At 50.9% G+C, this 27,807-nt stretch overlaps 2 protein-coding genes across 9 annotated transcripts in view; one reads left to right on the top strand and one right to left on the bottom strand.

Moving 5' to 3' along the window:
- The window catches only part of YY1 (YY1 transcription factor), a 30,752-nt gene extending 28,432 nt beyond the window's left edge, over positions 1–2,320 (bottom strand). Inside the window, exon 1 of the mRNA XM_030883376.3 lies at positions 1,218–2,320. Within this exon, the coding sequence (XP_030739236.1) occupies positions 1,218–1,890 (673 nt within the window). The 5' untranslated portion in view covers positions 1,891–2,320. The remainder of the gene's footprint in view (positions 1–1,217) is intronic.
- Positions 1,940–27,807, top strand: part of DEGS2 (delta 4-desaturase, sphingolipid 2) — an 81,201-nt gene continuing 55,333 nt past the window's right edge. For 2 of the 8 annotated variants that reach the window (XR_011377267.1, XM_070045006.1), the window contains exons 1-2: positions 1,940–2,623; positions 21,445–21,507. The gene's annotated coding sequence lies outside the window, so the exon portion shown is untranslated. Of the gene's footprint in view, positions 2,624–10,946; positions 11,691–12,439; positions 12,602–12,738; positions 12,830–21,444; positions 21,508–21,936; positions 24,808–26,580; positions 26,871–27,807 lie in introns of those variants that run through there. The other 6 variants (XR_011377274.1, XR_011377271.1, XR_011377275.1 and 3 more) reach the window with 6 other exon arrangements.

Raw genomic sequence — 27,807 nt, 5'->3', positions numbered from 1 at the left:
CCGCATTTTGAGGCTCCATCCAACTGTGAGAATTTATTAAGACAGCGCTGGAGTAACTATGGCGTAAAGGATTCTACCACTTAAATCTAATTATCACAGGTACTAGGTTAACTAGTTATGGTAGGATTATTCTCAGTCTATTTACTATTCCAACAATTTAACAAGATAGCCTGTGGATAAAATAATAGGATAAGGACTTGAAAACACCAGTTACGAAGTAAAAACAAGAAAATTTACATATGCAGATAAGGCTTTTCTGCCCCAGATATTTTTTCTGGCCCTCCTTCAAAGCAGTACTAAAACAGTAGAAAGACCCTTTCCACAATCCTTCTTTTCACGGGAAAAATAAGGAGTTTTCTGTCAAGTAAAAAGCATCTGGCAGCTTTACTCGATTTGATCAATTTAGTGGCAAACGTTCCTAGCTGTGTAACTAACCAGCCTTCCTGCAAAGAGCCAAATACTTAAGAAGAGAAAGAAAACTCCCCCAAACGCCCAGGACTGAGAACAATCTGCAAAAACCCGCGGCCCCTCTCGCTAGGCGCCGCGGGGGGAGCAGAGGCAAGGCCCTCGCCGCAGCGCGGTGACAGGCCCCGCCGACGCCGAGCCCGCACACACGCGAGCTCGACGTGCCGCCCAAGTCCCGCCCCGCCGAGGCGGGCAAGGCGAGCGCGGCCGCGGGCAGGATCCGGCCTGCACGCGGGGCGGGCGAGAGGAGGGCCGGGCGGGCGCCCCCGCCCCCCTCGGAAGGCGCCTCCCGGGATCAGTTGAGGCTCCGGGTAGGGGCGGGGGCGGAGCCGGGACAGCGACGCCCCCCAGAGGAAGGCCGGGGAAAGGCGGCGGCCCAGCCCGGGCGCGAGGTCCAGGCCGCGCAGCCCCGCCAACGCCCTCCCGCACCCCCGGGCCTCGCGGGGAGACGGCCTCGCGGCCGGCCGGCCGGGGGCCGCGAACAACGGGCCCTGGGCCGGCTGTTGGCCGAGCACGCCCCGCCCCGCCCCGCCCCGCCCGAGCAAACTACGCCATTGCGGCCTAGCGGGCGGCGCCGCGCCTCCGCCGCCATCTTCGCCGCGCCGCCGCCCGCCGCCCCCGCCGCGGCCCGCCATCTTTTGGGGCCGCCATACTTGCCCCGCGAAGAAGATGGCGGCGCCCATCACACACATAAAACATGGCTTCCCTTCAAAACAAAAACATCCCGGGGGCCGGCGCGCGCCGGCGCTCACCTGAGGACCACATGGTGACCGAGAACTCGCCCTCCAGGGTCTTGATCTGCACCTGCTTCTGCTCCCACTTCTTGTTGCCTGCGTCCGCGCCGCCCGCCGCCCCGGCCCCGCCGCCGAGGTAGCCCTTCTTGCCGCTCTTCTTGCCGCCGCCCTTCTTGACGCGGCCGCCGCCCGACGACGACGAGCCGCCGCCGCCGCTCTTGCCCGCCGCCGCCACGGTGACCAGCGTCTGCTCAATGTAGTCGTCGTCGCCGCCGGCAGGCGCGGGCACCGGGATGAGGATCTGGTCCTCGAAGCCGTCCTCGGCGCGCAGCCCGTCCGAGTCGTCGCCGCCCACCACCTCCTCGCGCGTCTGCACCAGGATCACCTCCTGGTGGTGGTGCACCTGGGTCGGGTCGTCGGTGACGAGCGGCTGCAGCGCGATCATGGGCGGGTGGTGATGGTGGTGGTGGTGGTGGTGGTGGCCGCCCGCGTGCCCGTGGCCGCCCCCGCCGCCGTGGTCGCCGCCGCCGCCGTCCTCGTCGTCGTCGTCCTCCTCCTCCTCCTCGCCCACCACCGTGGTCTCGATGGTCTCCACCGGGATGGTCTCCACCTCGATCTCGTGCAGCTCCACGATCTCGGCCGGCATCTCCGAGCCGTCCGTGGCGATGTAGAGGGTGTCGCCCGAGGCCATGACTGAGGGCTCGGCCGCCACGGCCGCGGCGGCCTCAGCTCCGGGGCTGCGGGCAGGCGGGCGAGGAGGCAGCCGGCCGTGGGGAAGGAAGGCAGAGGGAGGAAGGCGGCGGGCGGGCGGGGGGAGAGGGGGCGGGCGGCGGGGGGAAGGGGCGGGCGCGGCGGCGGCGGCGGCGGGCTTCCCCGCCTCCTCGCCTCGGTGCGCCCCGCGCTCGCTCGGCCGCTGCTCGCCCCGGCGCCCCGCCGCGCCTCGGCCGCCCGCTTTGGCCGCGCCTCCTCCCGCCCTCCGGGCTGGCGCTCCGCTTTCCCCTTCCTCCTGCGCCTCCGCCTCCTTCCACACAAATACCAACTCCTCACCCCGAGCCCAGATCTCGCCGCCGCCGCCACACTCCGCTCAAGCTCGGCCTCGCGAGACTTCCGTGCAGCCTCGGCCCGCCCCGCCTCGCTCCTACTTGCCTGCTCGCCCTCTCGCTCCTCCTCCTCTGCCAATCGATCTGCCCGTTCGCCGCCGCGGCCCAGCCCACTCAACCCGGGCTCCTCCCGGATTGGGGCCGCCGGGACGGCCTCCGCGCGCGCTGGCTGGCCGCTGCGCGTGACGTCAGCGCGCCGCCGCCACCGCCGCGAGTCGCGCGGCCCCCGCCCTTCGCGGTGCCACAGCTGCGGAGCCCGCCGCCCCGGGCCCGGGCCGCACTCGGGAGCGGGGCGTCGACGCTGCAGCCGCCGCCTTGGAGCCGGTGAGCCGTCCGCGCGGCCCCCGGCGCCGCGGGGGAGGGGGCCTGCGGGGCAGGGCGGGGCCGGCCGAGCGCAGGGTCCCGGCCGGTGGGCGGCCCGGGGGCCGCGAGGGGGAGCGGGCGGCGCGCGCGGGGCGGTCCCGGCGCCCCAATAAAGTCTGCTTTGACGAGAAACCCTTGTGCCTCCTTTTTCATGTCGGGCGGCGCTCGCTCTTGACGCCTAGCTTCGGGCGGGCGATGGCGGCCGAGTGAGGGAGGAGGACCAGGCGAACAAAGGAGGGTGGGCGGGCGGGCAGCGGAGGGAAACGTCCGCCGGCGGCCGCGGGTCGGCACATATCGCCGCGAGCGCCCCGTCCCCGTTGGGTCCGGGGCTGAGCGCAGGTGGGCTGCACGCGGGGTGGGGCGGGCGGAAGCGGCGCGCGGAGCCCCCAGGTCCACCGTTGGGAGGATGTCCGTTATCCTTTTGTGACCCGCGGAAACCTGAGACGAAGCCGTTGGGTGCCTGCTTCCCCATAGGTCTTAAGAACAGCAGGGTCCCGGCCGCTGGTCCGGTAGCTTGGCTTTCTGTGGCTTTCGAAAATTTCCTTCTGAGCTTCCCTTTCTTCGCTCTCCAGCCAATCATTGTTTCCCTCGACCACCGTCTTCACCTTTTTCTCACTTGCATAGACGCTCCTCCTAATGCCCACCAGGCTTTGCATTTGTTTCCTCGTTGAAAATTCCACAATTTTCCCGCACTGTTCTCTTTAATACCTGCAGCAGAGCCTATATTTTTTCTGGCACGAATTAGCAGCAATTAACCCTTCCTGAATAGCTGCGGTGAAGTGGTTTTGCCCTTATTCATTGTTTTGGTCGACCTGACTTTGAGTTTGAAGCAACAGAAATAAAAACTGGTTTTTAAGAAAGAAAATCATGTGAAAGTGAGAAGCTGGGAAGGTGTGTCTTTGTTGTACCCGTTTGGCCAATTTAACGGCTGAGTGCATTTCTCAAACGTGTATATTCACAACGTTTAGCCTTGTCTTTTGGAACAGTGTTCTTGCAGGTGAACACCGTGATTATTCCGAACTGTAATATATACATTAATCTTAGATCCAACTTACTAAAGCAAGCAGGTGTCTTTCTTGAGAACCTTTAGAGAAAGAGGTTTGTGTGTTCTGATTAAAAAGTGACTTTGTCAATCTCGTTTAGTCCGTGCTTATTTTTCAACGGCATTGGACTTGATATTTGAGGATGTTGGTATAGGGAGTGAAAAATTAGATCATTGTCTCTTTGAGTTTTAAATTCTGAGTAATTCCCATTGGAGTGCTACACCCACACAGTTTGACAAAGTCAAGTCTGTTGAAATAAGTCATTTCTGGCTTCGTAGCTTATAAATTCTGCATAAATATTTCACAAATGAAAACGAATTGTGGGAGAATTTTTGTGTGGCTTAATTAATTTCACTTTCCCCACTCTCTAGTAATTGATGGGAGGATGTCTTTGCAAGTAGTTGATGCTTCCCCATAGAGACAAGAGAAATGGGGGAAGTACCCAGTTAGGCAGCCTAGCTCCTGAGTCATAGGTCTACAGACTTCACAGTCAAGTGGAGAAAGCTGAAAAGGGTTTATCTGTCAGGAAGGGTAGTAGGTGGGAGAAAGCACTGAGACGGTCCAGCTATTCACCTGCTGCATGAAGAGCTTTTAAAAATTGCCCCAGAGCAGGTGACCTGTTAGATAGGTCTTGAGTTTTCCATGGTGGGAGAGATTCTCGTCTTGTGTTCTTTAGCTGTGGAGTACCTTATGAATAGGCATGCAAAGACACGGTGCTGTATTTGCTCTAGCTTGCTTGTGTTTGCTGCTAAAGGTGAAAATCCATTTAAAAGGACAGGTTAAAGTGCAGTTCCAGAGCCATGGGCCTCTAAAGGTAGGGATAATTTCACTGCTTTTATCCTGTTCTGTTTGGGCAGAGTAAACTGGGCCAATGAACCTTCCCTCGGAACTTCTAGAGTCCTTTTGTCTTGGCAGCAAGAAAATTGACTGACCCCACTTAATTAAACTGGGTATTTTACAGCCATGTTTGCGTGCTTTCATCCTTCCAATTGAGGGCAAAGACCACGGCTGGGTCCGTCTACAGCCTAATGCCTTGTACATGGAATGATGGTTGGTTGGTCGGTTCATCAAAAAATGAAGGCACCATGACAGAGAGGACTTCTGTGTGAAAGTGCTCGGCCATTTTAGGTGTCTCAAAAGCTGCAACGAGGGCTTCCCTGGTGGCGCAGTGGTTGAGAGTCCGCCTGCCGATGCAGGGGACACGGGTTCGTGCCCCGGTCCGGGAAGATCCCACATGCCGCGAAGCGGCTGCGCCCGTGAGCCATGGCCGCTGAGCCTGCGCGTCCGGAGCCTGTTGTTCCGCAACGGGAGAGGCCACAACAGTGAGAGGCCCACGTACCGCAAAAAAAGAAAAAAAAAAAAAGCTCCAACGACTTCCAGTCCACCGTGGAAATGAATGTCAACAACTATAGAAGAAAGTAGAAGGTTGGAAGAATCCTGAGTTGTGTAAAGTTTCTAGAATCTTTGAGAAGTCACAGCTCACTAATGGCTGAGGAGACGTGACACATATCCTGCAAGGAGTGTGTCCCTTGACAGGACAGCACAGGACAAAGGTGTGGACTGTTACCCACAGCTCTTTGGATGGCTTCTCTCCTCCCTCATTCCTAATGGTTCCTTTCCGGAAACCTCCATTAAATTTCCAACTCAGCTTTAAGACCATGTGGTTTAGGAAGGGACATGCGTGGAGAGGAGGGGAGAAGGTGGGAGTGGGTGGAAGAATAAAGGATGTGAATTGAGAGACACCTAGTATCTCTTTCTCTCCTTTTTTCAGAGTATCTTCTCATTTATTAATTATAGGGAGGCTAGCGATGAAATCTGATTCTACCTTATTTTTATTTCTAACAGATCGGAAACGATTCAGGCAGTGAACTCATGCTAAGTAATTTCCCTTACCGCAAACTAGTTTGGCTGTCTCATGAAATTGCTTTTTGGTTAGTTCTAATGTCTAGTTCTTTTGGAGTTACTTCTAGCAGGTAGTTGGTGCTGTGCATCGGTTACTGTATGGAGAATATTAGCCCAGTCTCTATTTTGCAGTTAAGGAAACCAGCTGAGAGAGGAGCTGCTGAAGGTCACATTGCAGCGTAGTGATGGGGCTGCAGCTAGAGCTTTGCCTTTTGTTAGGCTAGAAGTCTTTTTACATTTGCTGGTCGGACCCTGTTCCAGATCCATGCCGAGTTTCCAATAAAACATGTAGAAAAATCAGGATGAAAATTTGTGTTTCTGCATCTAAATTAGTTACCCCTGGTTTGGATCAATACAAGTTAATTGACCATAGGTGTGTACACATTTTCCTAATCATCTAAACTATTTCTTGATTGTGGAATTTTTGAAACCTGGGCTATTCAGGGGATACTCCTCCCTTCCCCCCAAATCAATGCATACATTAGATTTGGAGCTTAAATTGTGGTGAAATACCTTAACCATACAAGTCTGTAAAGCTAGCACCATTTCTGCAACGTTTTATGTCCTTCGCTTTTATAGGGTCTTAGACTCTTTTTCTGAGGCTAAGTGGTTTAGTACAGTAGATGAATCTGGTCATTGCCCATAAGTCTAAGGAAAGTTGAAATCTCTAGTGATAAATTCGCCTTGTTTTTCTCTACTTCGCTCGTTGTGTGCCCCTCCAAAGTAGAAGCTAAATCAGCTTCTTTGTACTGCAGTTGCTCCTGCCACCTGCCCATCCAAATGAATGTCACCCGTGTGATTGAACAGAATGAATGGCAAGTTCTGTCTCAATCCGCGGTACCTTGTTTCACGGCATACTTACTGCAGCGCAGAAATACAGGAAGCCGAGCCACTCCTGCATCGGTGTGTGAGGCAGGTCAGTGCTGGAGCTCTGTGCGAGTGGGCTGGACACGCAGCCTCTGTTAGGGATTTTCTCCGTTTGCTAAAGAGGAGTGACGGGCGGATTAGGTGAGCCCAGCTGTTCATCCCTGTTTGTCAAGCACCTGCTCTTCGAGGCTGGAGAATACTGCCGTTAACCAAACAATGCGCCCAGACGGGAGACAGGCTATGACCAGAGAGCTCAGAGATACCGATCTCACTTCCACTTGGCAGTCCTGACAAGAAGTGGAGAGTCTGGGGACAAGTGGACCTAGGCCAAGCTAGTCAGATAAAGGCCTTCCTGAGGAGGGGACATTTCACCTGGGACTTGAGAGTTAAATAAACCACCAAGTGCCAAGGCCAGTGCTTGGCTGCAAACCAGCTTTTTTTTTTTTCCTGAAATGTTAATTTCTATGTGAAAAGAAAGTAGATAAAATAAATTAAGTGATAAATTTGTAAATATTTGCGATAAGCCCACAACACTCAGTGTAAAAGGGCTATTTTTGCCTCAGAAACTCATCAAATGAGCAAATTAATCCACCAAAACTGCTACTGAGATGCCTGAGGTTTTCTCAGTACTTGGTTACTGACATCATGTCCTTTTTTTTTTTTTTTTTTCGTTTTCGTTTTTTATGAGCCATTCCTTGTTCAGAGTCCCACTTGAACTTGGGGATTAATAATGGAAATGGTCTTGGAGTTCCAGGCCTTGGAAGGTAGACCAGCTACAAAGGTACTTAGGGAGGCAAAACTGATGAGTGGCAGCAGCAGAGCAGTGCCGTCCAAACAGGTCGGGGCCTGGCTGTGCCCTTTGTCATCCAGGTGACATCCACAAGGTCTTGTAGCCTCTCGGGTCTTCATTTCCTCGGCTTCAAAACGGGCCTAACGGTGCCAGTCTTTAGGCTTATAGGAATCCGCCGTGGCGGTAAGTAAACCGTGTGAAGGCTTGATGCTTCCCAGGACTGATTATATTTCCTTCTTACCATCTCGCTCCAGGTGAGCTAGCCTCTGCCACTCACCTCTCAGTTTCTGTGCTGGTTTCAGGGCTCATCCTTATAGGCTGGACCCAGTGCTTACTTGGTTTCTTAGAGCAGATAAGAATTCATTTGCTAGCCAGACTTTTCTTAAAGAGATTTGTCATATCAGGGATAAGTTTTGAATCTCCCCGAGCTAGGTGGATTACTGTCTACTAAAAGTAGGCTAAACTACTGCTTTTGTGTTTTCTGTGTCAATCAGAACTCAACTTCTCAACACTGGAGCTCTTTTTGGAAGTGGGTCGACATTGGGATCCAGCTGCTCGTGTCTTACTGGTCACTTTTCCCCTTGTGACACAGAGGTGCTTTGGAAAGGGTAGACCGAGGAAGACTTGGCAAGGGTATCGTCGTCACGGAGGGGTCAACAGCTGCCACTCAGGGAAACAGCAGTCCAGAGGTGGCAGACAGAAGAGGATGAGCATCGGTCTCCTCTCTCCACGTCCCAGTACAGGGTTGCCAACAAACTTCCTTAGCGCTTGTGTACAGTTTTAATTGGGGGATTTAAAGGGTGGATGCAAAGGAAGAACTATCATATTCTAAACCATGCCATCCCCTTATTCCCCGAGGGGTGGATTGGGAGTGTCCTTGCACTGTTTTGAGTAAACAGCGGTGTCATTGCAGCGAGAATGCGATCGTGGATCGCCTGGATCTTTTCCTAGTGACTGACCAAATCATACCAAAGGCAGTGCCGACTGACATGGTTGGAGGCTAAAGCCATCACCCCACAATGCCCCTCTCTATCATCACCTCACTGTCTCCCGTGCTCATCGAAGACCTGGCGCTTAAACTTGTGTAATATCTTTCTCTCAAACCTAGGCCATACCAGCCCCTGAGTCATCTGAGTCACTGCAGCCTCTTTACGTTGGCTTCCAAAACTCCAGCTACCTTCATTCCCACCTCTTCGGCTGCCATATCCTGGTCCTTGTCATTCCTAGGAGCAGTGCCATATTTGGAATCTCTTTGTTTGTTTTTGGCTGCGCTGTGCAACATGCGGGATCTTAGTTCCCTAACCAGGGATCGAACCCATGCCCCCTGCATTGGGAGCACAGAGTCTTAACCACTGGACCGCCAGGGAAGTCCCACATTTGGAACATTAAACTCCCAATCTCCTATCCTCTCCAGCTCTCACACCGTCTTTCCTGTTATCCCTTTATTTCAGCCTCAAACCTTCAATTTTCTAATCTCTCTTTCCTTCCCAGACCAGAACTCCACAATCGATTACCAGCATCCTCAGCTTCCCGCACTGCTTATGGCTGATAAAACGTCACCCTTTTGTCTGTATCACTTTTGTCTGTATACTTCTGAGATCCTGGCATCTACTGGAAGAAACGCCACTTGTGTATGTAGAGTTCTGCAGTGACTTATGGTCCCCGGCATCACCTAAGTGATGTCACTTGACATTTCTTTTTACTTGTCCTGACTCAGCCCCCCTCCACCATTTTGCTCAGCAGATTCTTTAAATTACTTGCCTCAAAGTTCATAAGAAATCTGCTTGTGTCCTTCTCTCCGTCCCCACTGCAGTAGCCCACTTCCAATGCCTCCTACTTCAAGAAAGTTGGAAGGGTCAGAATTCATTCCCTCAGACACCAGCTTTCCCTTTGTGGCCGCTCCTGGATGAGCCTGTGTCCTGTCTCTACCTGTGTTCCCTCCTCCTCTTCCTCTCGGGCTCTGTGCCATCACTTGTCATCTCTTGTCTGTCCCTGGCTCTTTTCTTGTCCCTGGCTCTTTTTCTTTGGATTAAGTCTCTCCTGGTCTTTATTATTATTTAATATATTTATTTTTGGCTGCATTGGGTCTTCGTTGCTGCACGCGGGCTTTCTCTAGTTGCAGCGAGCGGGGGCTACTCTTTGTTGCAGTGCGCTGTCTTCTCATTGCGGTGGCTTCTCTTGTTGCAGAGCACAGACTCTGGGTGCGCGGGCTTCAGTAGTTGTGGCACGTGGACTCAATAGTTGTAGCACACAGGCTTAGTTTGCTCCGCGGCATGTGGGATCCTCCCGGACCAGGGCTCATCCCCTGCCTTGGCAGGTGGATTCTTAACCACTGCACCACCAGGGAAATCCCTCTCCTGGTCTTCAGAAACAAGGCTGTCTCTTGACCCTGTGTCTCCTTGTAACCATTGCCCATCTCCTTCCATTCCCAGCGAAGCCTCCTGAGACCAGGTCTGTGTTGAGAGTCTCTGCTCCATCTGTTGAGCCGCAGGTACTGTGTCCTCACCTGCTGTGGTGCCCTGCCCAGGTGAGGCTTTTCTGACCTCGTTTTCTCATCCTTTCTTGCACTTCATGTGGCCGGCTGCTCGGTCCCCGGATTCCTTCCTTAGCTCTGCTGTCCATCTTCTCGCTTCTGACTTTTCCTCCTTTTGGCCCTCTTCTGTATGCTGTCCTGCGTCACCTCATCCATCCCTGTGGCCTTAACAGCCACCTGCGTGCTGAGCAGTCTTAGCTTCTGTCTCTAGTCTGGATTCTCCACAGAGCTCTAGACGTACATCCACTGTCCCCACTCAGTGTCCCACGGGGTCTCCCTAACAACCTTCTTGCCCTCTTCCTCTCGGGCACCTACCCTCTCACCAGTCACACCCAGTTGCCTGGGGCCGAAATCTGGAAATCATCTACTCCTCTGGCTCCGTAATCCCCGTGTGTAGCCACCAAGTCCTCCTAAATATTTTTCAAACCAACTTTTCTCCATTCCTGCTCTCACTGTCTTGGTGCAGGCCTTGGCGCGCTCTCACCTAAAGCTTTGGCGACCAGCCGCTCTACCTGCCTCCAGCCCTCTCTGTTCCCAAGGCTCTCCTGGGTTTTTCTAACATGCAGATGGGACCACGTTACTCCAGTGCAAACTCGGGATGGAGCTGCTCCTCAGCCAGGCATCCCTAAACCTGCCGGCCTCGTTTTCTGTCCTTCCCGCTACTCCCAGATACATGCACCACAAGAGCTCACACCTTTGTTTTCAGACTGTTTTTCTCTGCCTAGGAGATCCTTTCTCACCTCCTTCGACCTTATTCCTCTTCCGAAACAGCTCAGATGACCTCTCTAGGAAGCCTTCCTTGGGGGGGAATTTCCATAGCATTCTGACCAAATTGCTCTCACTGTCCTCACATTATAATGAAAACGGCTGTTAATGTTTCTGCTCATCCACAAAACTGCACATGCTTTGAGGGCAGGGAGTTTCTCGTCTGCCCAATGCCGGACCTGCGTCCACCCTGTCAGAGCAGAAGTGCCCGTTGATGCTCCTTCTGTGTCCTCCAGCCCTGCTGCACGTGGAATGAAGTCCCGAATCCTTGGCTGGGCTCAAAGGAAGCATGGCATAGCAGGAAAAAAATAGGAGTTCTGATCAGACAGACCCGGTTTTGAATATTTGCTCCACTATTTATAAGCTAAGTGATCTCAGGTGAGTTTGTTGAACTCTCTGGGCCAGTTTCTTTCTGTTTTTTGGTTTTTCAGATAAACAAGTCTTCCTTGTTTATTTGAAATTCAGATTTAACTGGCTGTCCTGCGTTTTGTCTGGCAACCTCACCTTGGAATAATGCCCCAATTTTCAGTCCTCTTCTCTTTCCTCCCTCTACTCGCATTTCTCACTCTTTTTTTTTTGGCCGGGCCACATGGCTGGTGGGATCTCAGTTCCTCAACCAGGGACTGACCCTGGGCCCCGGCAGTGAAAGCCAGGAATCCTTACCACTAGGCCACCAGGAGACCCCCTCTGGGCCAGTTTCTTGATCTGTAAAATCAGAATATTACTATTCAAGATTGTTGTAACGTTTGATCTAAATAATACGCACAATGCTCCTGGCATGTAATAGGTGCGAAATAAATTCCCTCACCTCTTCCTGGTTTTCACTCTCCCTCCTGCTGCTTCCCGGCACCACCCCACCCCCGCAGTTCCGCCTCACAGAAGCGTCATTGTTGGTGAATCTGCCCCTTCGTTTTCCGCCTTTGTTCATACTCCCGTTCTTTAAGGAATGCCTTCCTCATGCTCAGTTCCGAGCCTGCCTCAAGGCGTCCTAGACCCTCCAGTTGCAAATAACGCCCTCCCTGGTCTTCCGTTGCCCCGCAGCATGGAAAATTCCCAACTTGCTAAGCAGTTAGCTGTCTTTTACTTTAATTACTTGTAGATAGTTCCTGAGTTGGAAGCTTCCGGAAGGTAGGGATGTTTCTTCTGCTTTCTCGTAGCTGTTCATGCATCTGAGTTACTCAGGGCCTGGAACGCCCTAAGTGTTAAATGAATGGTGGTGTACTTTGATGGGGGTTGGTGGGGACAGGAAAATGCTGCTTCATGGGCTAAGCAGCGTGGCAGAGTCTTAAAGTAATCAGACTCTGGGAACCCTGAATTTAGCTTACTCGTCCTTAAGATTTTTTGAGTAGTAGGAATTTCCACGTTTGCGAGCAAATAAGTGTCTGGAAATTAGACATAATTCTAGGAAATTCAAACAGTGAAAACTGGTTTATAATGTGAAACAAGTAAAGAATATTGCTTATCCCAAACTACATGAAAGTGTATATTTCTAATTATTTTTCAAAAGTGTCTTCAAAAATGAAACCCTTTAAGGAGACTGTGCTTTGGAGAAACGGTCTTATTTTGACCTGCACAAAGCCCACACAGTCTTTGCTCCAGCCCTCTCAAAGCAAACGTTTTACTACAAGCAAACCCCCAGTGCAACTGCCACAACAAAGAGGGAGTCCACATAGAAAGACCATTTCCTGCCGAAGTAAATGCCTTGATTCATGTATTAATCCAGTGGTAAGCAGGTAACAATGCTCCTTGTGTTACAGGCAGGTAGAGGTGTTTTATAGATCTGCTCACACACATCTCTCCAGCCATGAAGTGGTAGTTTCCCTTGGACGCTTACTCATCCCTTTTTTTTTTTTTTTCCCCAAACCACTGAATTCTAGATGCAAAGCCTACTCGATGAAAGACTACAGTCTGTCCGCTTCTGGCTTCCACCTGTAGCGGGCCTGGCCATGTTCAGCTGTGACTTCATGGTGTCAAGGTTCACTGGAACTCATCCCTTTCAGTGTTCAGAGCTGCAAACCAGCCACTGCTTGCTTTCACATGTATGTAGCTTTTAAATCGCCTTTCCCCATCCTCTATTCAAACCGTTGCTTTTCTTTGGATCCAAATTTAGTGACTTACCTGTTACATACGAGATGTAATATGTGGATCTTCATCTTATTGGCTGTGTCTGTCATAGGAGCCTGTGGAGACGGGAGGCGTCTTGACTGTCGTCCATCACGTTATTCCACCAGCTCGATGTTAGCTGCTGACTCTCACATAGCCTTTATGTAAGCTGGGGTCGTACATCAGAAATCCCTTCTAGAAATAGCCTCGAGGAGTGGTTGAACACGTTACTGTATGTCACGCGGATGTACGTGTGTGCATTTGTTTAGCAGAATACATCAGGTCCCTGTGGCATCCACTCTGGTGTCTGGCCAGCGACCACTCTTCTCCCAGCATCCAATGCTCCCTCCTTACAGAGCCCCAGTTTTTTCTTCGGGTAGCAGGTAGAAATCTGCTCCTTCGGGAAGAGGGTGGAACTATCTTAGCTCGCGGGATAAATCATGATTGGCTAAACAGCGAAGGCAGTCCTTTTTTTAAAAAATTTTTTTTTTTTTTAATTTATTTTTGGGCCACGCCACATGGCTTGCGGGATCTGCGTTCCCCGAGCAGGGATCAAACCCAGGTCCCCAGCAGTGGAAGCACAGTGTCCTAACTGCTGGACCGCCAGGAAGTCCCTTTCTTTTCCCCCCAAGGCAGTCTTACTTCCTTTAGCCAGTGATGGATGTGAAAAGGAGTCGGGGAGAACGTGACCCAGTTCTGGCCAGTGAAATATTAAGGAAAACATATGTTACATTAGAGGCTTCCCTTCCCTAATAAGAAGATAAAGCCCCAAGAGAAGACGGCCCCTCTTCCTTCCTGCCCAGAAACTGGCGTGATGGCGAGGACTGTGGCGTTATCTTGTGACTGTGTGGAAAGGCGAAGGGAATTGCAGAGTCAGGGGTCAGGCCCTGTGGAGCCGTGAACCCACTGCTCCCACTGGGCTTCTCACGTAAACCCTTGTCCTGGGGTGCGAGGAACTTGCAGGGGCCCATTCTTGACCTACTGCCACAGGGGAGACTGTAAGTTGTTCCCTTGGGGAACGAGAGACCAGGGAATGGGATGGAGGGGAAGGGACATTGAAGGGGGTGTTACCGTTCTGCGTGTCTAAAGGGTTGTCTCTTGGTAATTTTATGGTCCGTCCATATGGAATCCACGGGATAGATTTTATATGTAATGATTTTTAATTTTGTAAACGTTTTTAATATGAAAAAAATGCTACGATACAATAATAAGCAAAAATGTAGCACATTTATGTATATATTATAATCCCAACTCTTTTGAGGGAAAGGTATAGGAGAAGTGGAAAGTAAACATGTCAAAACAGTGTCGTTTGCTTCCGGGAACTAGGATTTTGAGCAGTTGGGGTTTATGTGGTAGGTTTTTGTTTGTTTGTTTGTTTATATTTGTGTGCAGTTATCACACATGTATTTTTACTTTTAGATTTTTTTATTGTGGTAAAAGACATAGAATTTACCATCATAGGCCTGTTTAAGTGTGCAGTTCGTTGGTGTTAAGTATGTTTGTATTGTTGTATATCCCTCACCACCGTCCATCCCCAGAACTCTTTTCATCTTGTCAAACTGAAACTCTGTTCCTGTCGAACAGTAACTCCCCACTTGCCACTCCCTGCAGCCTCTGACACTCACCATTCACTTTCTGTCTCTGTAAATTTGACTTCTAGGTACCTCACTCATATAAGTAAATCACGCAGTGTTTGTCCTTTTATTGTCTGGCTTATTTCACTTAACAAAATATCCTCAGTATTCATCCATGTCATGAGGTATGTCAGAATTTCCTTCCTTGTTAAGGCCAAATAATGGTCCTTCGTATGTATATATCACATTTTGCTAATCCACTCATCCCTCAGCGGACACTTGGGTTGTTTCCACATTTTAGGTGTTGTGAATAATGCTGCTGTGAACATGGGTGTACAAATAAGTATTTTATAATTTTTTTTTAAAGTAGCAAATGAAGAAAAGCTTGTGGAAGCCAAATTATCCATATTAAATTTGTGCTTTTTTCCCATCATTTCCCATTTTGTATCAGATCTTTTGGATACTTTAGACAGCTAACTGTACCATTTCCCTATCAGAAGGAAGAATGGTGGCTGGGAGCTTTCTCCCCATTTAAAAACCTAAGAGTAGGGCTTCCCTGGTGGCTCAGTGGTTGAGAATCCGCCTGCCGATGCAGGGGACGCGGGTTCGTGCCCCGGTCCGGGAAGATCCCACATGCCGGGAGCGGCTGGGCCCGTGAGCCATGGCCGCTGAGCCTGCGCGTCCGGAGCCTGTGCTCCGCAACGGGAGAGGCCACAGCAGTGAGAGGGCCACGTACCACAAAAAAAAAAGAAAAAGAAAAAACTAAGAGTAGTGAAGTGGTTAACCATTTTCAAGCGTTCTACCTATCTCCCCCCTTCCCTCGTAGTTAAAGAGCAGGTTATTTGACTTCTTACCACCTGAGAATGCTCCCCTCGTACCTGTCGGCCCCCCGCCTCTGAGACCGTCCCTGGACAGCCGCCCACTGTGCCCACAGCCCTGGGCGTTCCTGCAGCACTCGGAAGGTGTAGTGGTGTCATCAGTTTCCCCAGCGACCTGCACAGGAAGCGAGAGAGCAGCAAGTTCAAGTCACTAGATTAGGTGCCCCACGTGGCAGCCACCCCGCTAGGCACCCAGGGGTCAGCGAAGAGCAGGCCCACCGGCTACCAGACGGCCTTCAGGGAACCTGTTGCTTCAGGTGGAGGAGGCAGTGTTAGAGTCCACTAACTTGGTGGGCGTCGTGGAATTTGAGCCCAGAGGGGAGTTTCCTGGTGGCCTAGTGGTTAGGATTTGATGTTTTTCACTGCCGTGGCCTGGGTTCAGTCCCTGGTTGGGGAACTGAGATCCTGCAAGCTGCGCAGCGTGGCCAAAAAAAAAAAAAGAATTTGAGTCCAGAGCCCCTAGACCTGATTTCGTCCAGCCACGTGAGACACTTAGGCGAGGCATTCAGGCTGTAGGTTCAGCTGAAAGGGCCTTTCCCGCGCTCATCCTGGTTGACGGCCATCGTCTGTGAGCTCTGACCATCCAGGCAGACCCAAGTCAGCTCTTTGGCCCTAACCTCCTCTTACAAGCCTCCTGTCAGCCCTACTCCTTCCTCCTTTGCAAGATGTCACTCTGCGGTCACACTGGGTGTGCCTTGTCCCTCCCTGCCTTTCCTTCCTTCTGGAATGTCTTCCTCCCCAGGCTCCACCTCTGCCCGCTGGATCCTTCAACTTCCACCTCAAAGGCCACCTCCTCAGCACTCCAGCCGGGCAGGGCAGAAGCCCTCCCTGTTTGATCCACCTGTGTTCTCTGATCGGTGTGCCGTTTATGTTCCGTGTGGCAGCAGGCTTGCGGTTGTGCTTGTGTGTATATGTTGTCGGCTCCTCTCTCCCCTCCGTCGTCCCCATCCTCTCCCCACCCCCCCCCCAGATATAGATATACAGATAATCTTTATGTTATATGAGCACGAAGAAAGGAACGGGAATGTACCCACTCTTTAGTTAGTAACGGTCACCTTAGGCGAGGCAAGGGAGAATGTAAAGAATTGAAAACAAGCTTATCTACTGAGCTCTGAGCAAGTGCGGGAAATAAGCTGGAAGGAGGCAGGCAGCGCACATCTGGGTCACTAGGAAGCAGGCTGAGGATCGCATCACGGCTCTTCCTGCTGGTTATGGGTTACGTCAGCGACTCGGGGCAGAGGAGCTGGAGCCTGCTTCCAGAAGCATGGCGTATTTTTATATTCCTGGTGAACTAAATAGAGTTCTTATTTATGGGAGAACAGGCACAGTCAGCCTCTCATCACCCGGGCCTCTCGCTGCCTATGTGGGGCTGCGGCCCTGTCGCCCAACGCTTCCCCCTCTGCACCCAGCTCTCCCTCCTCTTGATTCTCTCCTTTCTGCACCTTGTCTCCCTGGCTTCTTCCCGGGCTTTCCTCTCCTCCTCTGTTGCTTTCCCTTTTCCTGTTCCCATACGTCATCCTTCCCTCCCCGGCTTCACTGGCTCCTCCCTCTTCAGTATAAAGTTAATGTATACGCTTCACGCTTGTTCTGCTTATCGGCTGTGGCTTCGTGTGTTATTAATAGAGCAGTAGATAAGTTATGGTTTGGAGCTGCTTTTCCCCTAGAAAAATTCCAGCCCAAGTTACTTTTCCAGTCAGTGGGCTTTAATTGATTTTTCTCCCCTGATCAATGATCTTCTACAGAAAAGCTCCCCACTGCCCTGTGAAATACAGGCCTGGGAAAGAGGCCCAGAGACTCAGCTCTGTGGGAGCTGAACTCTGGCCCTCTCTGGCCCCCCAGCTCCACGCTCTCCCCGCCGCCCACCCACTGCACCGACCAAAACCTGGGAACAGGCCTTCTCCCTCCCCATCCAGTCCCTGGCACCAGCAGCGTCGGGCCTGTGGGGAGTTTTTCTCCTTCTGCCTCCTGGGAAGGAAGATGGGCTGGGCACCTTCTTCCCTGCTCTGCTTCCCAGACTCCCTGGTCGCTGGGGTTCTGGGTGAAAATTGGGTTTCTTCGATCAGATACTCAATTTTGGAAGGCTGAAATAAAGTGTCAGCTTTGCCGTGTACAGGCATATGCAGTGTGTAAATGACAGGCTGAATTTAAAGCAGGAGGTGGCAGTGCAGTTAGTTCGTTCCTTCATTCGTTTGTTCATTGGTTCTACCCCCTCTCTGACGCTGAGGGCTGTTTTGCGTTGGGAATTAGAAAGACAGAGGCTCTGGAGGGAAATCACTTCCAGTCCAGTTCCCATATTGAGCACCCCTCCGTGCAAGGCTTCCCAGTACTTGGTTTTCTGGCGAGAAAGATCACAGAGACACCAGCGCATCCACGGCTGTACCTCCAGCCGTCACCCTGCCTTCTGATCCCTGGGTCAATTCCCTGCTGCACACCTTTGAATTCGGCAATCCCGGTGGCGGCCTTCCTGGTCTCGGCCCTTGTTCGTGGTTCAGCCATCCCTGGATCTCTGGCCCATTGTTTTCAGCCCATCCAGTGATTTTGTAAATTAATTCCCTGTGTTAACCCCTGTCGGTTTAAAATATAACCAATGCAGGGGTTCCCTGGTGGTGCAGTGGTTAAGAATCCGCCTGCCGATGCGGGGGACACGATTTCGAGCCCTGGTCCAGGAAGATCCCACATGCCGCGGAGCAACTAAGCCTGTGTGCCACAACTACTGAGCCTGCGTTCTAGAGCCCACAAGCCACAACTACTACTGAAGCCCGCGCACCTAGAGCCCATGCTCTGCAACAAGAGAAACCCCCGCACTGCAGTGAAGAGTAGCCCCCGCTCACCGCAACTAGAGAAAGCCCACATGCAGCAACAAAGACCCAACGCAGCCAAAAATAAATAAATTTATTTTATAAATAAATGAATAAAATAAGAAATATAACCACTGCAGAGAGAGAGCCTGCTAAGGACTAAATGTTTCCCCGAGCAAAATTCATGTGTTGAAATCCAGTCTCCAATGTGATGGTATTAATTAAGAGGTGGGACTTCTGGGAGGTGATTAGGTCATGAGAGTGGAGCCCTTGTGAATGGGATTAGTGCCCTAATGGACCCCAGAGAGCTCCTCTGCTCCTTCTGCCCTGTGAGGACACAGTGAGAAAACGGCCATCTGCAGCCAGGAGGAGACCTCTCGCCGGGACCCGACCGTGCTGGCACCCTGACCTCAGGCTTCCAGCCTCCAGAACTGTGGGAAATAAATATCTGTTGTCTATAAGCCACCCAGCCTATGGCACTGTGTTACAGCGGCCTGGCCAGACAGAGCCGTCTCTCACCATCCGCACTGGGCAGCAACCCCTCCCCATTATTCCTTCTCCCTTCCCCTGCAGCATCGTGGCGTGTAGTTCTGTACCGCCTTGGGAACCTGTTGTTTCTCTCTCCTCCTTCCATTGTTAGCAAGCAGCTAGTTTCCCAGGCCTTGTACAGAGAGGTGCTTAATATGGAATCTGGACTAAAGTGACTTCCCAGAGCCTCCGTCTTTCTAATTCCCAATGCAAAATGGGTCAGGGAAGGGGTAGAACTAACTAGCTGTCACTTCCTGCTTTAAACTCAGCCTATCCTTTACACACTGCATATACCTGGGGGTGGTTTAACACCTGGCCGGGCCCCCTGCCCTTAAACCTAGTTGCTGGTTGGTTTTAACAAATCTCTGATTCCAAAGCCCATCAAGGAATTCTAGCAGGACCTGGGTCATGGGTGTGGCTCTGTCCTCAGGGCAGGTTCTGGCCTACCTCAGGGACAAAGAAACTCCTCTGCCTTAAATGAGGCTGGAATCTGTATCAGCTCAAAAGTTGTAAAACAAATACGAGCTATTTCTGGAGTGGAACAACTGCCTCGGGATCCAGGTGAGGTGAGGAAGCCGCCTGGATTTGCAGGAGAGGCAAGTGGGGCACACAGGACGGAGGCGCCTTCCTGGAGCTACAGTAGGCCGCCGTCCCTTCCAGTGGGAATCTGCACTGTCGGGCTTCCAAACGACCTTAAAGCTTTCCGAGTTAACTGGGACAAAAGGGCGTGAAGGCAAGGGGAGAGCAGGCTGAGCAGCGCGTGCTTGTATGGGCTCCTGGGTTCCTGCAACAGGAGCCTGACCCCGCCTTACCTTATGGTTGGGGAGGGAAACGCCACAGGAGCCACTAAGTGTGAGCCGTGGGAAGCGCCCCGCATCTGCTGTGCTTTTCTTTTCTTTTTTTTAAATTGAACTAAAAAATAATCTCTCTATACAGTATAAACTTTTTCTTCCTTTTTTTTTTTTTTTTTGTCCGTGCCTTGCGGCTGGCGGGATCTTAGTTCCCCGACCAGGGATCAAACCCGGGCCCAATATAAACTATTAATAGATACCCAAATACAATATGGTTTTTCAAATGAAATCATGTGTATAGCATTGTATTCATAAAGTACACTAATCAAAAGCTATACAACATTAACAGCAAATCCAAATCCAAATGGAGATATTCCTCTGAATTCCACGTTTCATCGAGCGTCAGAAACCACCAGTCTTTTAGTCCTTGTGCATTATTCTGTATCTGCATTCTCTGCGTCAGATTGGATCCCTGGATTTTATTTCATTTTCTGTGGGACATTCTCCACAGATATGTATCATCATCTGCTGCTTTGGGGGTTGCACATCCTTCTGGGTGTCCGTTGTTGTCCCCACATGGCACGGAGGAACTTGTCTACGCCTCCAAACAGACTCCCGCTCACTGCTGTGTCCTGCTGGGCTTTGACCGTGGATGAGCTGGGCTTCTCTAGTGCCTGCCTGCTCCAGCTTGACAATTCTTTGCTTCTGTGGCTGCGTCCTAAATGCGACCCAAGCTGGACACTGACTAGGAAGAACAGGGCCCCCCTTGCTTCTTTACTAGCTGTGTGACCTTGGACAGGTGACCTAACCTCTCTGAGCCACAGTGGGGAAACAGGCCTGGCTTTCAGGGCACTTGTAAGAATGAGGTGACGTTCTGTATGTAAAGCACCTTAGCTTGGCGCGCGGGGCGGGCCCTAGCCCACAATCAGAGACCTGGATTCTGTTTGTCTCTGCTAACTCCATGTGACCTTGGGTAAGTCAGTCCCCTCTGGGTTGAAATGGACTTATTTTGTGATATCTGTGAAAAATACCCCAAAAAAGTCACAACGTGGCCCATTTCGCTAGTTTCTACATGGCCTTTTATCTGTAACTTGCAGTAGCATCCAGGGGCTCAGGACCCAGGGTGGGGAGACTGCAGACCAAGGAGCACTCCTCAGCAGGACCAGGGCGGGGGCTCCTAGATGGGGCCTCTGTGGTGGGATCAGCTGGTTGTGGAGGCCATCCTCATGGAAGACGGCCACGAGCCTGGAGGCCTGTCGTTAACTTACCCAGGAGCTCGTGAGGCCGGGGGCCACCTCCCTTTCGCCCTGTGCCTTTGCCAAGTCGGTCAGAGCACAGGAAATGCAGGAAATGGCAGTTGATCCAGACAGACGGGAGTGACGGTGGGCAGGCGGGCAGCTGCGCTGAAGCCGGGTCTAGCCCAGGGCCAGCAGGTGTGTGAGCAGGTGCTGTGCTGTAGCCAGGTGCTGCTATCCACTCTGGTGAGCTGCAGCAGCTGGCCCTGGCCGGGGCGCCTCTGGATGGGGTGTGGAGGTGGGTGCTTGGGAAGCTGAAGCGGCTTGTAGAACAGCACTGGGGTGCCGGAAGCGGGGGTGGTCGGGGAGTGCTGAGCAGAGCAGAATGGTGGGGTTTTGCAGCCATGGGGACGTTGTCTCCAGGGCACTTGGGCTGGTAGCCGAGCCTAGCTGGCTGCATCAACCTCAGGAGAGTCACCTCCCGGGAGCATGGGGCATGCTTACTCCAGAAAGGCTTCAGGGAGCTGTTGGCTGGGTGCCAGGTGCCTTGCAGTCACTCCGAGGGCTGGACACCATTCCCTCCATTCCACACAGGAGGAAACGGACCCAGAGAAGAGGGGGCTTTCCTGACGTCAAGCAGCTAGTAGGTGGCCAGAATTCAAGCCACGTGGCTGGATACTGAGGGGCTTTTTCCTCCCAGTTTTCAGGATTAAAATAACGTTGGCAAGGAATAAATTACTTTTTTTTTCTTTTGGATTATTCTCAGGAGAGCAATGACAGAGTCAAAGCATTCCACATTTTCATAGATCTTGATATATACAATTATCAAATTTTGCCCCCAAAGGGATGCATCAGTTTACAAGGCCAACAGCAATGGACCAGTTTCGCCTGAAAATGTTCCCCCCCCCATAAAAACACTGCTGAACCCCAGAGACATTGCCCTGTCCTGACCATGATCCTCCCTTCTCCCTGCAGGTAAGCCCAGTGCAGAGCCTTGTGATGCAGCCCATTGGGGTTTTACCTGGGATGGCATTGAACGTATGTATCATGTGGGGAGAGTGGCTCTCTTTATAATGTTAAGTCTTCCAATCCATGGACATGGTATATCTCACTATTTACTGAGGCCTCTTTATCTCATTATCAAGTCTTATGATTTTCTCCAAAGAGGTCTTGTACGTGTTTTAAGAGGCTTATATTTGACGTTATTGTAAATGGTTGTTCTTCCTTCATTTTCTAATTGTCTTAGCTAGAATTTTTTTAACACTGGTGGGTTGGGGGGGGCGGGGTTTGCACATTGATTTTTATATCCAGCAACCTTGCTAAAACCTTTGTGTCCTTGCTAAAACCTTTGTGTCCTAGTAACTTATGTGTTGGTTCTGTGACTTTTCTATCCTCTCTAAATAAGGACAATTTTGCTTCTTCGTTTTGAATCTTTATACCCTTTTTCTCCTTGCCTTACTGCTCTAGCCAGGACCTTCAGGACAGTTTGAACCATACTGGAAGTGGACAATGGACATCTTTGTCGTGTTTTCAGTCTCACAGGGAAAGCTTTCAGTGCTTCAGCACTGTATGTGATGCTTGTTATAGGGTTTTGTAGCTGCCCTTTATCAGGGCAAGGAAGTCCCTTCCATTCCTAGTTCGCTAACAGTTTTTCTCATGAATGGAGCTTGAATTTCATCTGCAACCATAGAGAGGATGGTATGACTTCTCATTTTTTTTCTGTTAAAGCAATAGATTATGCTGAGTTTACCAATGTTGAACCAATCTCCTTGCACTCTTGGGATTAACCCACCTTGGCTGTGTTGTTATCCTTTTCACGTATTGCTGGATTCCGTTTGTTACTCACGTTGAATTTTTGCCTGTATTTCATGCATGAGATTGCCCTGTACTTTTTCTTTTTCCCATTTCCCTTATCAGGTTTTGGTGTCAAGGCTATGACTGCCTCACAGAAGGACTGGGGCATTTCCCCCTTTTTCTACATTCTGAGTTTGTGTAAGAGTGGAACTCTTTGTTCCTTAAATGCATGTGAGAGTCACAGGTGAAGCCATCTGGGCTGGCCATTTGCTCTGTGGGAAGTTCGACTCCTGATCAACTTCCTCAGAAATGTCATCCCTTTCTTCTCCTCCTCCCAGACCAGACCACCTCACAAATGGACCATTGTGGCACCCTAAGGGGTACTGCCCTGGGCCTCCCCAGCTAGTCTTCCCGAAGCTCCATCTCCATCCTAGCTCTCTCCTGCTCCAGAGCATGCGTGGGTCCCCACTGCCCCCAGGCAAAATCCAGACTTATAGCAAGATGCTCATGGCCCTCAACTGTGGCTGGACCACCTGTCCACCCTTCCCTAGTGCTGTGCCCTGCGGAGCTTGTGGCACACCTAGCTTCTGTCCATGCAGACACACTACAAAAGGCTGTCACGTCCGTACCCCTTTTGCCACTAACATCACCTCTTCCAGGCAGCCTGCCCCTTCCCTTTAGCTATGGGTCCCCTCCCTCCTGTGGCTCCCTATTTCTTTTCTTTTCTTTTTCTGTGCTGCTCTCATTTTTTAAAAATTTATTTTATTTAAGTACAGTTGATTTACAATGTTGTGTTAATTTCTACTGTACAACAAAGTGATTCAGTTATACATATACATACATTCTTCTTCATATTCTTTCTCTATTTCTGCATATTATCAAAATTGCTTTGGGTAGAATTATTCTTTACTCAAATGAGTGTTCTAAGAGGGCGGGCATTGTTTTTGATAGTTTACTTATTCAGTCAACAAACATGTCCAGTGCACCAGGCACCATGCTCAGTGCTGGGATACGTCAGTAACTAAGACAGACAGGTTCCAAGTGTTTCGAAACTTTCCAGTGAGCAGGAATTAAAACAGCTTGCACTGTACAGGTATGAGTATAAATAAAGCAAAATTAAATCACCCCAAATCTCACTGTTAACTATTGGTGCATTTCTTCCCAGCTTTAGAAATGCATTAATAACCTGCCTGAATAGGTATGTCTATTACAGGTAAGGAACCTGAGGCACAGAACTCTTAAATTAAAGGTCACAGGGAAGACGGAGGGCAGGGTTTTAACTCAGGTAGCCTGGCTCTGAGTTCCCACCCCACACCACCGGCCCTTTAAAAAATATAATGGGTCAAACTGTGTGTCCCTGTTTGGGGGCCCAAATTTTTCACTTCTCTTACGACACACATCTTACCTTGGGAACACCGAAATGTGCAGCTGGCCCCTACCTTAGTATCACACCTCATGGGCTCTACCTGCTGCCTTCTCAGACTGTCGTGGGGAGAGGCCCCGCCCGGGGAGTTCAGGGGCTTGGGTTCTTCTCGCCCTGCCACCAACTCACTGTGTGACCTCGAGCTAGTCACGCAGCCTCTCTAAGCCTCAGTTTCTCCACCTGTAAAAAAGGAGATGGGATTCTGTCACACTACAGGCCGGCCTTGAGGAGCCCTCTCTGTTGAGCGGGTGGCAGTCCCGGGATCTCTGCCGAGTGCTGGGCTGTCCAAGGCTGCGCACCGCGGCGCATCTGGGCCCATGGGGCCCACCTCCCCCCACCGGCATGGCCGGTGCGCCCCGTCGCGTCTGGGTCCGAAGGCCCATGGCAGCAGCTGGGAAAGTCGCTCCCCCAGGCCAGGGGGAATCGGCACCAGCAAGCGTCCCAAGAGGGCGATGGCTCCGGACGCTGTGCCCCCTCGCCCCGTGGCACCTGCGCTCAGGGTGGGCGGGACAGGCAGGCAGGGTCCGGAGGCTGCGCTGGCGGAGCGTGGGGGTGACTTGCGGCGTCAGGGAACCACAGGCTGCCCTGGGGACCTCCGCCTCGCCTTCCCGGCCTGTGCCATCGGAAGGTGCGAAAGTAACACGGGATGCGCTTGGAGCTCCCGGCACGCTGTAGGCTGTCAAATGCGGCAGCCTTGACCATCCTCACAAGTCGGGCTTTGGGGTCCGGTTAGATTAACCGGGTTAGGGGCCGGAGTGGCTTCCTCCCTCCCTGCAAGGACCAGTCCCGTCTGCGCCCTCCGTAGGCCGGGTGGCAGGCCCTTTACGGGCTCTCCCCACGGTCCGGGCCCTGGCCTCTTGCCCCTGCTCCTCCCCTGGGGCCTCCACTGCCACCCCTGAGAACTTTCCTCTTTCTCGACCGGGCACCTTTGAACTTTGCATGCCACGGACCCCAGAGGCAGTCTGGGGGAAACCTATGGACTTCTCTAAACAGTATTTTAAAATGAGTAGATGGAGGAAACCAATTATATAGAAAAGCAATTAATAAAAAATTTTAAACACGTGTGCAATGTAGTAGTGTATTTTATTTATTAGCACATTAAATAAAAAGACCAAAGCTGCAAGTCCAAAATGCATCATTTTAGGACTTCCCCGGTGGCGCAGTGGTTAAGAATCCGCCTGCCGATGCAGGGGACACGGGTTCGAGCCCTGGTCCGGGAAGATCCCACATGCCGTGGAGCGGCGGGACCCGTGGGCCACAACTACTGAAGCCCGCGCACCTAGAGCCCATGCTCTGCAGCAAGAGAAGCCACCACAATGAGAAGCCCGCGCACCTCAACAAAGAATAGCCCCTGCTCGCCGCAACTAGAGGAAGCCCTAGTGCAGCAACAAAGACCCAAGGCAGCCAAAATTAAATAGATAAAAATAAAATTAAAATTCATCATTTTAAAGTAGCAGTGAGTGTAAATGATATTTAAAGATTTTTCTTCAGTTGAAATGTGATTTGAAAATATCTGGGTTTCTGTTGGTGACAAAGTCACAGGTGCAGCTGACACCACTGAAGTTTGTTGCCGCCATTCCTAACTGATGAGAAAGTAAATATCAGTCAGAGGTGTGTGGAAATGAGGATGTAAAATTTTTGTGTCCAGTTTCAGAAACCCCTGGCTTCTCTAGCCTCCGGTCTCCCCTCCCTGCGGTTCTCTCTGTGAAGCCTGGTTAAGAGACCTGCTCTGGTAATAGGCTTGTGAAAGAGGGACTAGGAGAGGAGGCGGGGAGGGTGTGTGCAGAGAGAGGCAAGCCTTCCTGACTGGGTGGGTCTGCTTGAAAGGGAAGCATAGGGCCGATTTTTATGCCTCTGGGCCTTTGCACATGCTGTTCCCGCTGCTAGGCCTTTCCATCCCATGCCCTTGCCCCATCTGCCACCTCACCTGCTTCAGCCCCAGCACAAGGTCCCCCCTCACTCTAGTTTCCTGCTGTTACCATCTCTCCTCAGAGCATCTGCATTGATCTCAAGTGTTTGTATTCAGGCCGGGATATCCTGCTGGACTGACCCAGGCAAGGTCTCGGCCAGGGCTGCTCCACCTCTGGGTCTCCAGGGCCCAACTCAACATCAGGGCTCAGCAGGTGTTTGTTGAATGAATAAATGAAAGAGTGAATGAGTGAATGACAAAGTTGTTCCCTGCCATGATCTCTAAGCTTCTTGCATGACTCATGTTTCAGAGGAGACCGCCTGCAATGATGTGTGTTACTTTCCTAATATGCGGGGTTTTCTTTAAGTTGTTATTTTTTAAAGCAGGTTAAAAACAATGTTTTAACTACAGTGGAATATTATATGGCCCTAAAAAGGAATGAAGTACTGACACATGCTACAATATGGATGAATCTTGAAAATATACTAAGTGAAAGAAGCCAGCCACAAAAGGCCACATATTGTAAGATCCAATTTATATGGAATGTCCAGAATTGGCAAATCCAAAGAGACAGAAAGTAGATTAGTTGGGGCTGGGGAATGGGGCACGACTGCTACTAGGTACAGGGTTTCTTGTTGGGGTGTTGAAAATGCTCTAAAATTAGACAGTGGTGATGGTTGCAAAACTCTGTGAATATACTGAAAACCGCTTAAATGGGTGAATTTTAGGCCATGAGAATTGTATCTCAATAAATGTGTTATTAAAAAGTGTGTAGGCAAATACCTACATTTCTGTCAATTTCCACACGTTCCTGCAATGTGGTCCCTGCACAGAGCTGGGCAGTGAGATTATTGTGTGAGATAAACACACATAATAAACTTGTGTTACATTTGTAATCAGTAGTTTTAAAAAGTTTACTTAAGAACACTTGATTCTTGGGACTTCCCTGGTGGTCCAGTGGTTAAGAATCTGCCTTCCAATGCAGGGTACGTGGGTTCGATCCCTGGTCGGGGAACTAAGATCCCACATGCTGCAGGGCAACTAAGCCCACGTGCCGCAGTTACTGAGCCTGTACGCCACAACTACTGAGCCTGGGTGCCACAACTAGAGAGCCGATGCACTCTGGAGCCCCTGCCACAAGTAGAGAAAAGCCCAAGCACTGCAACGAAGAGCCCATGTGTCGCAATGAAAGATCCTGCGTGCCGCAACTAAGACCCAACACAGCCATAAATAAATAAATGTTAAAAAAACAGAAAAAAAAAAAAAGAAAAAACACTTGATTCTTGGACTTCCCTGGCGGTCCAGCGGTTAAGACTCCGTGCTTCCACTGCAGGGGGCACGGGTTCAATCCCTGGTCAGGGAACTAGGATCGCTCATGCTGCATGGCCAAAAAGAGAATAAATAAATAAATGAAAAGGTATTTTAAAAAAACCCACTTGATTCCTGTATATATCATGTCATCATCTATCTAAAAAGGTTAGGGGGACACAAATAGCTACATTTTTATTTATGTTAGAAATGATGGGAGGAAAACCCATAATATAAAGTGGTTGCCCTTAGGCTTGTGGGTTGATGTAGCTGTAGCTGGTGATGGGTCCTTGGAAGTTCATCAGACTGTTAACTTCTCTCTACTTTTATGTATGTTTGAAACTGTTTATAATAAAAAATTTAAAATATACCTGAACCAATCAGCAGATATTTATCACTGAATAGCTGCATTTATTGAGCACCTGCTGTGTGCCAAGCACTGTGTGAAGTGTTCCTAGGATCCAGGAGGTCATTTTATCCTCACACCACTCCTGAGGAGCCAGCACCTGTTACAGGTGAGAGACCTAGAGGCGTGTGGTAACGTTGGGAGGACAGGGCGAGGGACAAGTGTGGAGGTACCAGGGTTTAACGGAGCTAAATCCTCATCTTTCAGCAGCAGGCAGCCATTGGATCGTATCTTAAAAAAAAAAAGAGAGAAATCAGGGACTTCCCCGGCGGTCCAGTGGTTAAGACTCCACGATTCCACTTTAGGGGGTGCGGGTTCGATCCCTGGTTGGGGAACTAAGATCCCACATGCTGTGCTGTGCGGCCAAAAAAAAAAAAAAAAAGTGAAAAATCAGTAATTGTCAGTATAAGCCTGTCGCTTACACATATAAAAGTGAAAGGCTTCCCTGGTGGTTGAGAGTCCACCTGCTGATGCAGGGGACACGGGTTCGTGCCCCGG

Source organism: Globicephala melas, chromosome 2 (assembly GCF_963455315.2).
Source record: "Globicephala melas chromosome 2, mGloMel1.2, whole genome shotgun sequence".
NCBI lineage: Eukaryota > Metazoa > Chordata > Mammalia > Artiodactyla > Delphinidae > Globicephala > Globicephala melas.
Note: the sequence above shows the minus strand (reverse complement) of the source record. Positions and strands in the feature narration are given on the sequence as shown.